The 12,500-nt window shown below is 36.6% G+C and overlaps 2 protein-coding genes across 2 annotated transcripts in view; both read right to left on the minus strand.

The window, feature by feature from the left end:
• The window catches only part of LOC137987774 (uncharacterized), an 11,417-nt gene extending 2,911 nt beyond the window's left edge, over positions 1-8,506 (minus strand). Inside the window, exons 1-10 of the mRNA XM_068833854.1 lie at positions 7,880-8,506; positions 6,515-6,749; positions 6,257-6,365; positions 5,306-5,409; positions 4,971-5,086; positions 4,745-4,814; positions 3,463-3,550; positions 2,221-2,371; positions 444-543; positions 134-253 (exon numbers count right to left, since the gene is read on the minus strand). Of these exons, the coding sequence (XP_068689955.1) occupies positions 2,284-2,371; positions 3,463-3,550; positions 4,745-4,814; positions 4,971-5,086; positions 5,306-5,409; positions 6,257-6,365; positions 6,515-6,749; positions 7,880-8,371 (1,302 nt within the window). The 5' untranslated portion in view covers positions 8,372-8,506 and the 3' untranslated portion in view covers positions 134-253; positions 444-543; positions 2,221-2,283. The remainder of the gene's footprint in view (positions 1-133; positions 254-443; positions 544-2,220; positions 2,372-3,462; positions 3,551-4,744; positions 4,815-4,970; positions 5,087-5,305; positions 5,410-6,256; positions 6,366-6,514; positions 6,750-7,879) is intronic.
• The window catches only part of LOC137987773 (uncharacterized), a 144,078-nt gene that overhangs the window by 106,273 nt on the left and 25,305 nt on the right, over positions 1-12,500 (minus strand). The window contains exons 5-9 of the mRNA XM_068833853.1: positions 12,206-12,263; positions 11,736-11,852; positions 11,598-11,639; positions 11,493-11,521; positions 10,884-10,919 (exon numbers count right to left, since the gene is read on the minus strand). Coding sequence (XP_068689954.1) covers positions 10,884-10,919; positions 11,493-11,521; positions 11,598-11,639; positions 11,736-11,852; positions 12,206-12,263 — 282 coding nt within the window. The remainder of the gene's footprint in view (positions 1-10,883; positions 10,920-11,492; positions 11,522-11,597; positions 11,640-11,735; positions 11,853-12,205; positions 12,264-12,500) is intronic.

The following is a 12,500-nucleotide window of genomic DNA, read 5'->3' on the forward strand; positions in this document are numbered from 1 at the left end:
ATAATAAATTACATGTATTTGTGATGTTTTACATTTTACATGAGGACACATTAAAAAGAAAAAAAACCAGCTACATTTGCAGGTTCTCACTAAATTACGTACAGTGATATTCTTACATTGATATATTACTTACATAAGAAAAAAGTCGACAATGGAATCATTCACTTCCATCCCATCCTTTAATGTGGCAAGGTCCATCTGTAAGACCTGGATTTTTGCTACTGCTGGTGGTGGTGGAAACACACCTATTACCCTGGAATCATGAAAACAAAAGAAAATTATTTATATATAGCGTAGTCTCAAACCAAAGCAAGAAAACTTTAAAGCTGAAAATAAGGAAGTTAATACCCCATGATAACAGTACATTAGACTATGAAAACAACAGGGTATTGACCATTGTTGGTGTAACTTGGTTTCAAAACAGACCATTTCTAAAAAGATACCTGTCTTGATCAGTTGAAGTATTTTCTTTGCCAGCAACATTGGATGGTGTTTGACGGTGATGTTCATCTACAAGTAGGGCATCATTTTTGTGGCTTGCACCTTCAATATTACATATCAAAGTGAACATGTAAATTGCTTTAAAAAAAGTCTGAGCAAGAGCACATTGGAGTTGAAAAGTGCCAACAAAGCTAAGTGAAGGGAAGGTGATGTAGTGGAGTGTGAGGTTTTGTGGAAGCTTGGAAAAATAGTTAAATAAAGAACACAACCTGAGATAGTTTTCTCCTAGTAAGTGAGAAATAGTAGTACAGTAGCACCAAACTTGTGCCATCTATGACATAAGTGACAGCCATGTTTATGATCACACTGGTGTACTGTAGAAGTAGTAAAACTTTGTTGCTTTCGGATCATTTTAGTAAACACACGTGAAGATGTGTTTATCAAACACATTCTACAGACTCACAAGTCAACAACCTTTGAACCAGTCAACAGCCAAAACAATGCTATCAATGCACTCTCTTGATTTTTCCTGGAAATATACCATTAAGACTTTTTTCAAAATTTGCTTGAACCTTGATGCCTTTAGAGCTACAGTGGCACTATGAGAGTCATGGATCTAATGCCTTTGCTTTACTACACGTCCATTAGTGCAAAAAGAATTTCCCCACAGCTCATAAAAGTATATTACACTTTTAAACCAATGACTAAAGATCAGCAGTGCAAACATACTGTATCTATGTTCAGAGTATTTTTGTTTTACCTTTTGCAATCTCTGGTTGGTTTTGAATTGCCTTTGAAAATTTGCTGGGCATTTTCTGCTGCTGGAACACTTTCAGGTCACCTGTGATGGACATAAAAAGCTATACATTTCAACCTTGAGCAAAATAGGCCAATGGACAGATAATAATAATAATAATAATAATAATAATAATAATAATAATAATAATGATGATGATGATGATGATGATGATGATAATAATAACAACAACAACATTTTTATAGTTCCTATCCAGTAATGATTTAGGCGCTTTACAGAGTAAAAAAATAAGAATTAAAAATAAATATTAATTAAAATTAATTTAAATAAAACATAGAACATCAAAATTAATCTTCCTAATGATTAAAACTGTAGTTCTTGAAAAGGTAGGTTTTAAGCTTATAAAAAAAAACTTAAATTCTCGCATGAGCGTATGTTGCTAGGAAGTTTGTTCCAAAGTTCAGGGGCTGAGACGGCGAATGCTCTGGATCTGTAGGTCTTAAGGTTAAAGCTAACAGGATTCAGACTGAGCATAGAAGATGAACGAAGCGATCTAGACAGTAAGTAGCTGGTGATTAGGTCTTGAATGTAGGTTGGAGGTTGATGATGCAGAGCCTTGAAAGTAAGTAGTAGAATCTTGAATTTAATGCATTCAGAAACAGGTGGCCAGTGAAGATTGGGGAGGGTGGGAGTGATGTGATCACACTTCCTGGAGCGTGTAATCAGCCTGGCAGCTGCATTCTGCACTGATTGGAGCTTTTTGATAACATTTTTAGGGACATTATATAGTAGAGAATTGCGGTGATCCAGTTTACAAGAATAGAAAAGAGCTGGGTATTATTGGCTCAATCAATAAACCTACCCTACCAAATGATGTCTGACTTACCTTGCATTTTGCTCGTAAAGCCAAAGAATTGGAAATCATATTTTCATATTCACAATTCCATTCATGTCTGTTGTAAACAAACTGTGGCTTGAAATCATCATGCACATGACATGTCCTTTTCTCAACAAATACATACTCGAAGAAATCCTCCCCAAACATCATGAACATGAGTTTGTCCAAAGGTGTGATCCAGAGGATATCACTTGATTCCCACGAAACAGGCTTTGCTTTCCAACCACAGCCAGAAAAGTAGAATTGAAAAGTGTTCTGATTTTCTGATGTCTTTCCTGTAATGAAAGAAAACTCCCTATTACAAAAGTTTGGTGAAGCACAAACCAATGAATTGTTTAAATTGATAACTGTTCAACAAAAAAGAGAGGAGCCCAGGGTAAGTTAAACTTTTGGGAAGTGCATGAGAGAATTTTTAATGTATTGAGAATCCGTAGCGGACCAAGAACGAAGACATGAAAATAACTGCTATACTGCAAACCACACAACCTTTTAATAAAGCTGATGGTACTTTTTTGGGATCATACTTTCTAATCTTGTTGCTTTTTTTTAACTTAACAGTTCCATCCAAACAGAGTATAGATTACCCTGCAAGCAGAGTCTCTTTCGATCTTCCTAGATAATTCGGGAAGAGGAAAGTAGACTCTGCTCGCAGCCTCCACATTTCACATTGAGCATGCGTTAAAAATTTAAATGTATTCAGTGTCAGTCATGCGTGACCTGTAGCCACAAAAGCACAAAATGAAAACAAACAGTCGGGATATTTTCCAACAACTCTGGCAAACACACGACAATCAAGGAATCATTTCATTGGAAACTCAAGATAGCCCATACTCTTAAAATGCCATTTCATTTTTTTACTGAAAAATTTATAGGTTTCTGTCACACGAGTTTCTGTAACCGACACACATAGGAAAAACTCATGGGAATTCTAACAGTTAAAATTGCCACGCTGTCGTAAATTTCACAATATTGATGACGCGTGGCGATTGATCATGCGCAAAAGTTAAAAAAACAGGTTTGACAAGTCGAAACTGGACTGACTCATCCAATTCTTTGGATGAGCGGCAAATCAAAGAATGTGGAGGCGGCGAGCAGAGTCTACTTTCCTCTTCCCGACTTATCTAGGAAGATCGAAAGAGACTCTGCTCGCAGGGTAAGTATAGATTAACTTTATATTTAATAAAATTTTGGCAACTTCTACAGTTTCTAAGTTATGAAGTTTTTGAGATTATGATGGGGCATTGGGCAAGAACCACAGCCTTTCTAGGAGAATTCACGAGTTTATTCAAAGCCAATTAGGTTCTATTTCAAGAAAAGCAGAAGTAGTGTCAGTGAGGGCAAGAATCCACAATAAATTAATGCTTACCATGAATTGATTTTAAGGCTTCTCAGAGAGATAGACGTTCGAAAGAACAACATCCGTTCTGCATAAAAGTGCACCAGCATTCGTTCAACTGTAATTCAATGGAAATCAACATCTAACTTAGAAATAAATGGCCACTTTAATTGAAGGGCTGGATGCAAAAACCTAGCATTAAAGTGACAATTTCGGTCGATTTTCAGTTTTACTCAAAACCCAAATTTTGCAAGTTGACTGGAAATGAACTTAAGAACAATGCCCTGGTATTTTTTTTACCGATGTGAGCTTTATTTTTGAGAAATAAGCTATGCAAAAACACTATCAGCTTCGCGTTTGAAAACAATGGAATCAGCGAAGCGACACTTAACGTTCATTGTTCGATATATACATAACTGTAAAAAGTCACTACATCGGTAGCGCAATCGAATAAAGCCAAAGGTAAGAATTCACAAGGCGATGGTTCGACGCGCCAAGGGAATTTTTTCTTCGTTCGCACAAAGCTGTTTTTTTTGTTTTTTTCTTTCCTTGTTTTTCGTGGTGATCTCATCGATCTTGGTGAACTTCAAGTTACATGAGATATGCGCGATGCGCGAAGTTCCAGGCACGAGTGGTTTAAAGTTGAATTTGTTGAGGTGGCTCGTTTGCTTGGCAGTCGTCTTAAATGTTAACGTCCAAGTGGCTCACTTTTATAAGAACATTACCATGGTATTTTTTTAACCGATTAAGCTTTATTTTTGAGAAATAAGCTATGCAAAAACATTATCGAGAGTGTTTTTCTATCGAACAATGAACGGTAAGTGTCGCTTCGCTGATTCCATTGTTTTCAAACGCGAAGCCAATAGTGTTTTTGCATAACTTATTTCTCAAAAATAAAGCTCACATCGGTAAAAAAAATACCAGGGCAATGTTCTTAAGTTCATTTCCAGTCAACTTGCAAAATTTGGGCTAGTTTTGAACTTAAAACTGAAAATCGACCGAAATTGTCACTTACTAGGTTTTTGCATCCAGCCCTTCAATTATTGTGGAAACAAAAAGAAACAACCCAAAATCAATGAAGTCAAATGTTAGTTTTTCATTAGAGGGGAAAACTAGAGTGCCTGGAAAAACCGATCAGAGGAGATTAGAGAGCCAACAATATCATACTGTGCTTTGTCTGGGAACAGATACATACTGGTGGAAGGTGGCTGCTCTCACCAATGCATCAACTGTGATATCCAAAAGGCCACAAGCACTTCTGAGGTAAACCTGTGCATTAAGTAATGAAAGGCTAAACTAAAAATATACCTGCCTATGTTACACTTGCTTCGTAGACATTCTAGGCAGGTTTCATCTGGGGCCACATCATGACATTTGCAACCCTAATGGGGAATGGAATTACATCAAATTAAATTAATATTATCTTACAAAATTTTGTGGTTGCATTGTTAGAGAAGACTGCAGCTTGTGTATTGCACTGAAGAACTTCAACAACTAAAAAAATGCTTATACATCTATACGTGCACCAACAAAAATACTCTGATTGCATTGCATATAAAGCAAAATTCAACATCTACCCCTCGACCACCAAGTTGAAAATCAAGATCCCCTTTCTTTACCAAAAGAAGAATCAGTGTTTTGTAGTCCACTGAAACTAAGATATAAAAAAACAGCAGGAATATAGAATTACAATGACATACATGTAGAAAAATAACTTATAATTTTGTTTAAAATATTGGTCAGCTGCACTGACAATGAAAAAAAATAAACCCTCAAGTTCCAAAAAAGAAAGTCCTCATCCCCCTTCCTTAAAACAGATCAGGGTTGTTCTTGCAAGCAACCTTTGTGCAATAAACTGACAGAAACGTCTTACCATCAAATTCTACATTGAACTTCATGCCATCAACAAAAATCCCTTGGTTCTTGATGATTCTCTTTTGTTCATTTACATCCTTCAAAAGTGCTTTCAATGAAACTTGTTGTTTATTGAGCTTGTGTTGGGGTAAGGTTATTATTGCAAAAGGGTTTGTACTTTTTTTTCTTCTGTGTGGGTATTTTTTTGTGGCGTGTGTACCATTTGTCAGATCTTCAGGGTTTTTGTTAAAGCCAGGACGCCGGGACCTTTACTCCGCTATTTTTATTTTTGTCCCGGCTATTTTACGTGCAGGTTGTACAAGGATTCTTTCAATATGAAGAGAATAGTCAACCGATATTTGTATTTTATTATTTAATATTTTCTTAAACCAAATTGTGCTTTATTTCTCTGCTACTGGGTATTGTTAGTTGTACCACAATTTGCGTACATGTACGTGTAGCTGATTTGGAGTTCATGACAAGATCTTATCAAGTAACAGAAAACACATTGATCGGCGCGCCCTGCTTTTGTCATTAGGGAGTTTAAGCAAATTGCTACGGCGGGCTCTAATACGGCTGCCGGAAGTAAATTTCTTCAAAAATGAGACACTGTGCATGTTAGTCGGTTACGGTCAGCCGTAGCGCAAAGGAAATGAAGCGGAAAATTGACCAGTATTTTACCCAAAGCTGGTACCCATTAGGCCTCACAAATCCTGGTCCTTGCTATATGTTCAATTGTCCCTGCTATTAAAAATCATAACAAAAACCCTGATCTTGGAGCCACTGGAAAGCCAATATTACAACAATGAAAACTGTCACATATAGTCTACAAAACTACAGGCTTTCAGTAAGGAAAGCTTAAATGGGAAAGTGTCTATACTGTGGGTAGTATTTACAGTTCGTAGATCATGCTAAGCAATGGAGAAAAAGTATTTTGGTAACAGAATAATACAAATTAATGATGAACAACCTGTTTTCTTTACAATTGGCAATGGCCAGTGGGTAAACAGACTTTGCACTCTGTACGCTGTACACAGGGTTAAGACAGGCAACCAGACCTACCAACACCTGATTTCTACCTGATCATAAAAAAATAATAACAGAAATAGTTATTATTTCATTCACATTCATAGGACCAAAAATTATGCACAGCCACACATTTAATCTGAAATAAGGTCTTGTGTTATAATTTATAACAGCACACTTAAACCTGACAGTCTGTATTTACCACAAAAGGGTCTTCCATCTATCTTGATCAGAAGTTTGAGAGTTAGTGAGCACACCTTATGCAGCCTTTGCTCACGAACAATCAGCTCTAAAACAGGATACAAATCCACCTGATAACCTTGTAAAGGAGTTGGCACCTTTTTCACATCCATGTATTCTTTACAAACTCCAAAGATAACTTTTTTGGAAGCCTTCATTTGATTGAGATTTAACAGTATTGGTGTGTCAGAGGATTTCTAAAATGGAAACCAAAGAAATACAGCGAAACAAAAATTAAAAACAAAAATTAAAAACAACAAAATTAACATGGAAAACACATTGATAACTGAGGTTAAAAAATTAGCCATTATCGTAGTAATACTGCTAATAAATAACAAGACTTTCACTTCTTGAATCAGTTTCAAGCATGCTTCCAAGTTGGGGTAAATCTGGGTGGAGACATGTCTTTTCCAAAAGAATTAAGGAGCCCTTCTAAGAGATCAACACTATGCAATGCTGCCCTCCACCCTAATGAAATTAATGATATAGGTGCATCATCCTAAAGTTGTGTTAAGCTGGCAACAATTTCTCAGTCTCAGAAACTCTTCTGGGCAGTTTTCGGTGTCAATGGTCTTTCTACTGACATCTTAGAAGCAGAGAAGCCAAAATTCTGAAACTTTTAAAGCCTTGTTTCCACCGATCCTACTGTATCTTAAAAACGGGAATTTTTATGAGCAACTAAACTTCAAGCAAATATTGACAATTTGTCAAAAGACAGGCTTTTTGAAAATCTAGCAAATGTGACTGTTAGGAACTTCCCTTGCTTGAGGCTGGTTATTGATTTGCGAGATAGCGGTCGCCATAAAGTAGGCAAAACATTTAGCCTTGAAACATTGATTACTATTAAAGGCCTTAAGTTTGTACGTCGCCCTATCGTAGAATTTAATTCAGACGAATTTAATTCAGTCTTTGAAATAAATTCGACGATAGAGCGACGTCTAAAACGAGTTCAATTTGTCTGTTTTAAAATTAAATTCGTTCTAGACGCTTTATCTGTCTTGAAAAGACGAATAAAATGTCTTCAAAGCGTCGCACCAAGCGTCGCGTCGAATGAAATGCATACATATTTTCATACATTATTAATTATACCTCTGACCAGGTATATTTCATTCCGGCTGAGACATAAATTCGACCATACTTCAACCATTAATTTCGACGCGTAAAACCACGGTTCAATGAATGTCGACAGTAGGCCAAATTAAATTCGTTTGAATTAAATTCGACGATGGCGCAATTTATGTCGACAGATGGACGAATTTAATCGGAATTAAATACTTAAATTCGATGATGGCACGACGTATAAACTAGGCCTAAAAATAAACCTTACCCCTGTCCTTCCAAGTTTGGTGATATTGATTACGGCGTGCCAAGTATTACCAGATATCCTTGCCTTGGTCTTGAAATATAGTAACACCCAATCTGGAACTCGGAGGCTTTCCACGTATAAAGAAAATCTTTGATCACCAACAAGCTCTTCCACCGTCCTTTTAACTCCTTTCTTTAGAGCCACATCCTCCACAATCTCCTTGACGATAGCTTTCGCCTCAGGATCACCAAAAGCACACGTGCTGGAAAGCACTGTTGACAAATTTTCTCGACTCCTTTCACAAATGACTTGTACAACTTGGAGAATGCAGCTCCCCCTTTTTTTAATAAGGAAAGTCTTTTCTGGGGTCTCCAAATCATTCCTTTTAGAAATCTCCTTTAGATTAGGGGAACTAAGATTGCCACTGCTTGGAAAAGTCAAATCAACCGAGACAGGCGTTTCTTTTGTGTTGGGAGTGTTGAATTGAGGGGGCATTGTAAGGCGCCAATTCATGTCGTCGCTGTCTCCTTTAAGGGAACTCAAATCCAAGCCATTCAAAAATTCTTTACCCTTAAAAACAGCGGCGGATCCTCGTTCTTCACAACCTGTCTTTTTCCTCAGAATAGCCGATACAAGCCCAAAAGACGAGCAAACAACTTCAAATGCACTGGAATTTTTCTTCTTGACGAAGGGGTGCCCATCAAGAAGCAGAAGTTTGCCGCTTTCAATTCTGTAGAAATCTTCTGGAAAACTTGTCACGATCGGTGATCGCTTGAAATATTGCAAAGGAGTAATTCCACAAATTTCCGTTGTGAGCACATACCAGTAACTCTGATCGCTTAATCCCTCACCGATGAAACGAGAGAAGGTCTAAAATGTCTATTGTACACGATAAAAATGTCTTCTCGTAAAGCAAAAAACAGTCCGCGATCGAAATTAAGGCCCTACTCGCACAACTACCTTATTATAGCTGCAAAGACCTGACTTCTGCTCACCCACAGTTTAATAGTTTAATTGATGATAATCGACCTTCTAGAAAATCGCTAGATTCTTTCAGTAGTCTCTACGACCTTAGTGTATTCCAGCTAAACTCTCTTGATAGAGATATTGATCCTGATATAAATTATTTTACTTCCAATAGGATTCGCTCAAAATATTATTCTCCACACAGCTTTGCGCAGTTCATTGACAGCAAACAGTTGCAATCAAAAATTTCCTTTTTGCATACAAATATACGTAGCTTAAAGAAAAATTTCGAAGAATTTCAACAACACGTTTTAAGTGAATTGAATTTCCGTTTTACCATTATTGGTGTAACAGAAACTCGTATATGCGATCGTGAATGTAGTTTTAATTTTGTCCCAGAATTACCAGGTCACTGTTTTGAATCAGTCCCGACACCTTTATCTACCGGTGGTGTTGGCCTGTTCATTGATCAGAATTGTAAATACCGCGTCCTTGAACGAGTCTCCAATTCTTGTTATCAAGCCCTTTGGATTGAACTTCATTTGCCTAACAATAAGAAATCTGTATGTGGTGTTACTTATAGGCAACACAATAACGTTAATGAGTTTCTAGAATATTTGTCAGATTTTCTTGAGCGTCAATGCTGTCAAAATCTGAATATTTATCTCATGGGAGACTTCAACATAGATCTGTTAAAATATGAAACTTGTGGTTACACACAAACTTTACTGCAAACGATGCAAAGTTTTTCCATGGTTCCAGTGGTTGATAAACCGACTAGAGTCTATGGTAATTCAGCAACTTTAATTGACAATATTTTCCTAAATAATCCTGAGAATAATATAGTTTGCGGCAATATCATGTCCGATACAACAGATCACTTCTCTCAGATGTGTATATTAACGTCGCAATGTAAAACATTCTTTTCAAATAACAAAACAAAGGTTCGTGATTATTCAGCCTTCAATGCAAAATGTTTTATTAACGACTTGCAGAATATTAATTGATATAATATTTCCAAACTTACTGATGCTAATCAATCGTTCTCCTGGTTTTACAAATGCGTCAATAACATAATTAATAAACACGCCCCTTTAAGAAGTATATCCAATCGTAAACAAAAATTCCTTGCTAAACCATGGCTGACTGCGGGTTTAAGAAAATCAATCAGGGTAAAGAATGCCCTCTTCTATACCTCAGATTGGGACAAATACAAATTTTACAGAAGTTAATAATGTTGTGTCTGAGGCTGAGACGACCTTGTGCGGCGTGCCACAAGGCTCAGTCCTCGGACCACTCTTGTTACTTCTGTACATCAATGATATTTACAAGTCCTCTTCGTTATTTTCCTTTTATCTATTTGCTGACGACACCAGTATAATACTTTCAAATAACAACTTAAAGGAACTTGAGTCTCTTGTTAATCGCGAGCTTGGCAACGTCAACGAATGGCTTAAGGCCAACAAACTGTCTCTGAACATAAAGAAATCAAACTTTGTCATCTTTCGTCCCTGGCAAAAGAATATGCCCTTCACACCTAGGATTAGAATTCTTGACTCCGTAACTAACACCTACGCAAACCTTGAAATGAAAGATTATGTAAAGTATCTTGGCTTGATGATTGATTCAAATCTTTCATGGAAATATCACATAGAATCTATCTGCCACAAAATCAGCAAGTCGATAGGAATTATAGCCAAGATTCGACATTATGTCCCGCGTCATGTTTTACTTTCAGTGTACAACTCATTAATTGTCCCTTACTTAACTTATGGTATTTGTGCTTGGGGTAATTGTCCCTTGACATTTCAAAGAAAGATTGTAACTTTACAAAAACGGGCCTTACGTCTTATTTACTTCTGTAAGTCTAAAGAACACACCGTACCCTTCTTTCTCAAATCAAATTGCCTTCCCCTACCTAGCCTATTTTTTAGAGATAGAGAATGTACATGTAGCTATTTACTGTATGATATAAACAGACAGTCAGCACCAGCTAGTATAGTTTTATATGGTTTCTTAGTTTTAAAAGACAAATATCACCAAAATGAAATGTATTCACCCTCAAGCGATGGTGTAGCAGAGGCCACTTGTTCGTCTGTCAGCAAAAAAGGAGAGCAATTTTTTAAAGGTAAGTCCTACAGACAGTAAACGAATAAGCAATAACAAAACAACAGTGCATTTGTGTCAAGCAAATATCACTTTAAAATTATTCCTCAGATGCTAACCGTGTAAACAATGATAAATTGAGAAATCACATATATTAATTTTGTGCAGGGGAAATTTGAAGTGCTCCAAAGTTAAGCAATACAAGAAATTTGCATCTAATCCACACAATAGTAATGGAACACCAAAAATTTAATAGAAAACTGTTTTGGTGTGACGGCTTCTTAGAATCCTGATTCGAATACCACATTCCCTACTTCACTTAGGATGCACTAAGATCGTTCAGTTAAGCATCCTGGGAATTTTATTTACATGGATTTAAGACTTGAATTGAACTTGTCTTCAGATGTAAGCCAGAGCTGTGTAATATCAGCGGATTGTTAAAAACAAGATGCATTCTGAATTTTGTGCCACACAAAACTACTTAAGTCATTTTCAAAACAAAGCATTAAAAAACACAGACAAAACAAAAATGACTTTTAGCTACTGTGAGCCTTCACAATACCTTTTGCTGCTGACTGTGTGGTCCTTTTTCTGCCTCGGAGCAAGGAAAACTTCTTAGATTGATTCGACATAGTGCATATAACTTAGACAATTATTGTCAAAGCACCTTTTGAAGGATTGGTCCATTTTTTCAGGCCATCATGGTGTCCTGTGTAATCAAATATTGAACAGAGTGATGGGCATGATAAAATACTGATTTAATGCTGCAAAAAAAATGATAATGGTATATCTTGTCAACCCTCACCAAGAAAAATTGAGAAAACATTCCTTGGATGGTGGATGTTCACTGGTACCATCCCCAAGAAATTCACCTGCCTTTCCTCTAGTGGTGTAGGGGAAAACAGTGTGGCCTTTTGAATGCCTACAGTGATATAAAACCACTATGTCATAACCACAGCCTTCATGTAAACAATCAGCCTACAAATTATAAAAACAACAATCATAATGCTGTTTGGGCGCTAAAACAGTAGAATACTCCAACTTATATTATAAATGCATTCTTAGAGTTTGATAGGTGGGCGATTATAGTCCTCAGAAGGACTGTTGCTGATGACTGACACTTCAAAAACCCAGCCAAAGGTCATCTTCACATTCAAGTCAGACTCTGAAGATGACTTCCACTAAAATTGTTGAATCAGTCAGCAATAAGAGAACTTCTCAGGAGTACACTCATTCACTAATCATACTCTTAGATTATCAAAGTATGTCATTCACCTGAGTTACCAATGATTGCATTTATTGAAACTGATAAAAGTTTCCATATGACATTCACCTTGCAAAACATGAAGATGGGAAAGAAGTATACACATTAAAGTTAATGACATCTCTGCCTTCTTAAAATGTCAATTACTAGGGCATGCATAAAGAGGATTTTTAAGTTTGTTTGTTTTGATGATGCAGTTATCCTGGATAAATTGTTTTCATCATTTCACTATCTTCTGTGTGGGGGAGTATTTGTATTGGGCTTAGCAAAAAGCAACTAATACTTCAAAATAGACTGCTCCTATCA

The sequence above is a fragment of the Montipora foliosa genome, unplaced genomic scaffold, assembly GCF_036669935.1.
Source record: "Montipora foliosa isolate CH-2021 unplaced genomic scaffold, ASM3666993v2 scaffold_390, whole genome shotgun sequence".
In the NCBI taxonomy this organism is placed as follows: Eukaryota; Metazoa; Cnidaria; class Anthozoa; order Scleractinia; family Acroporidae; genus Montipora; species Montipora foliosa.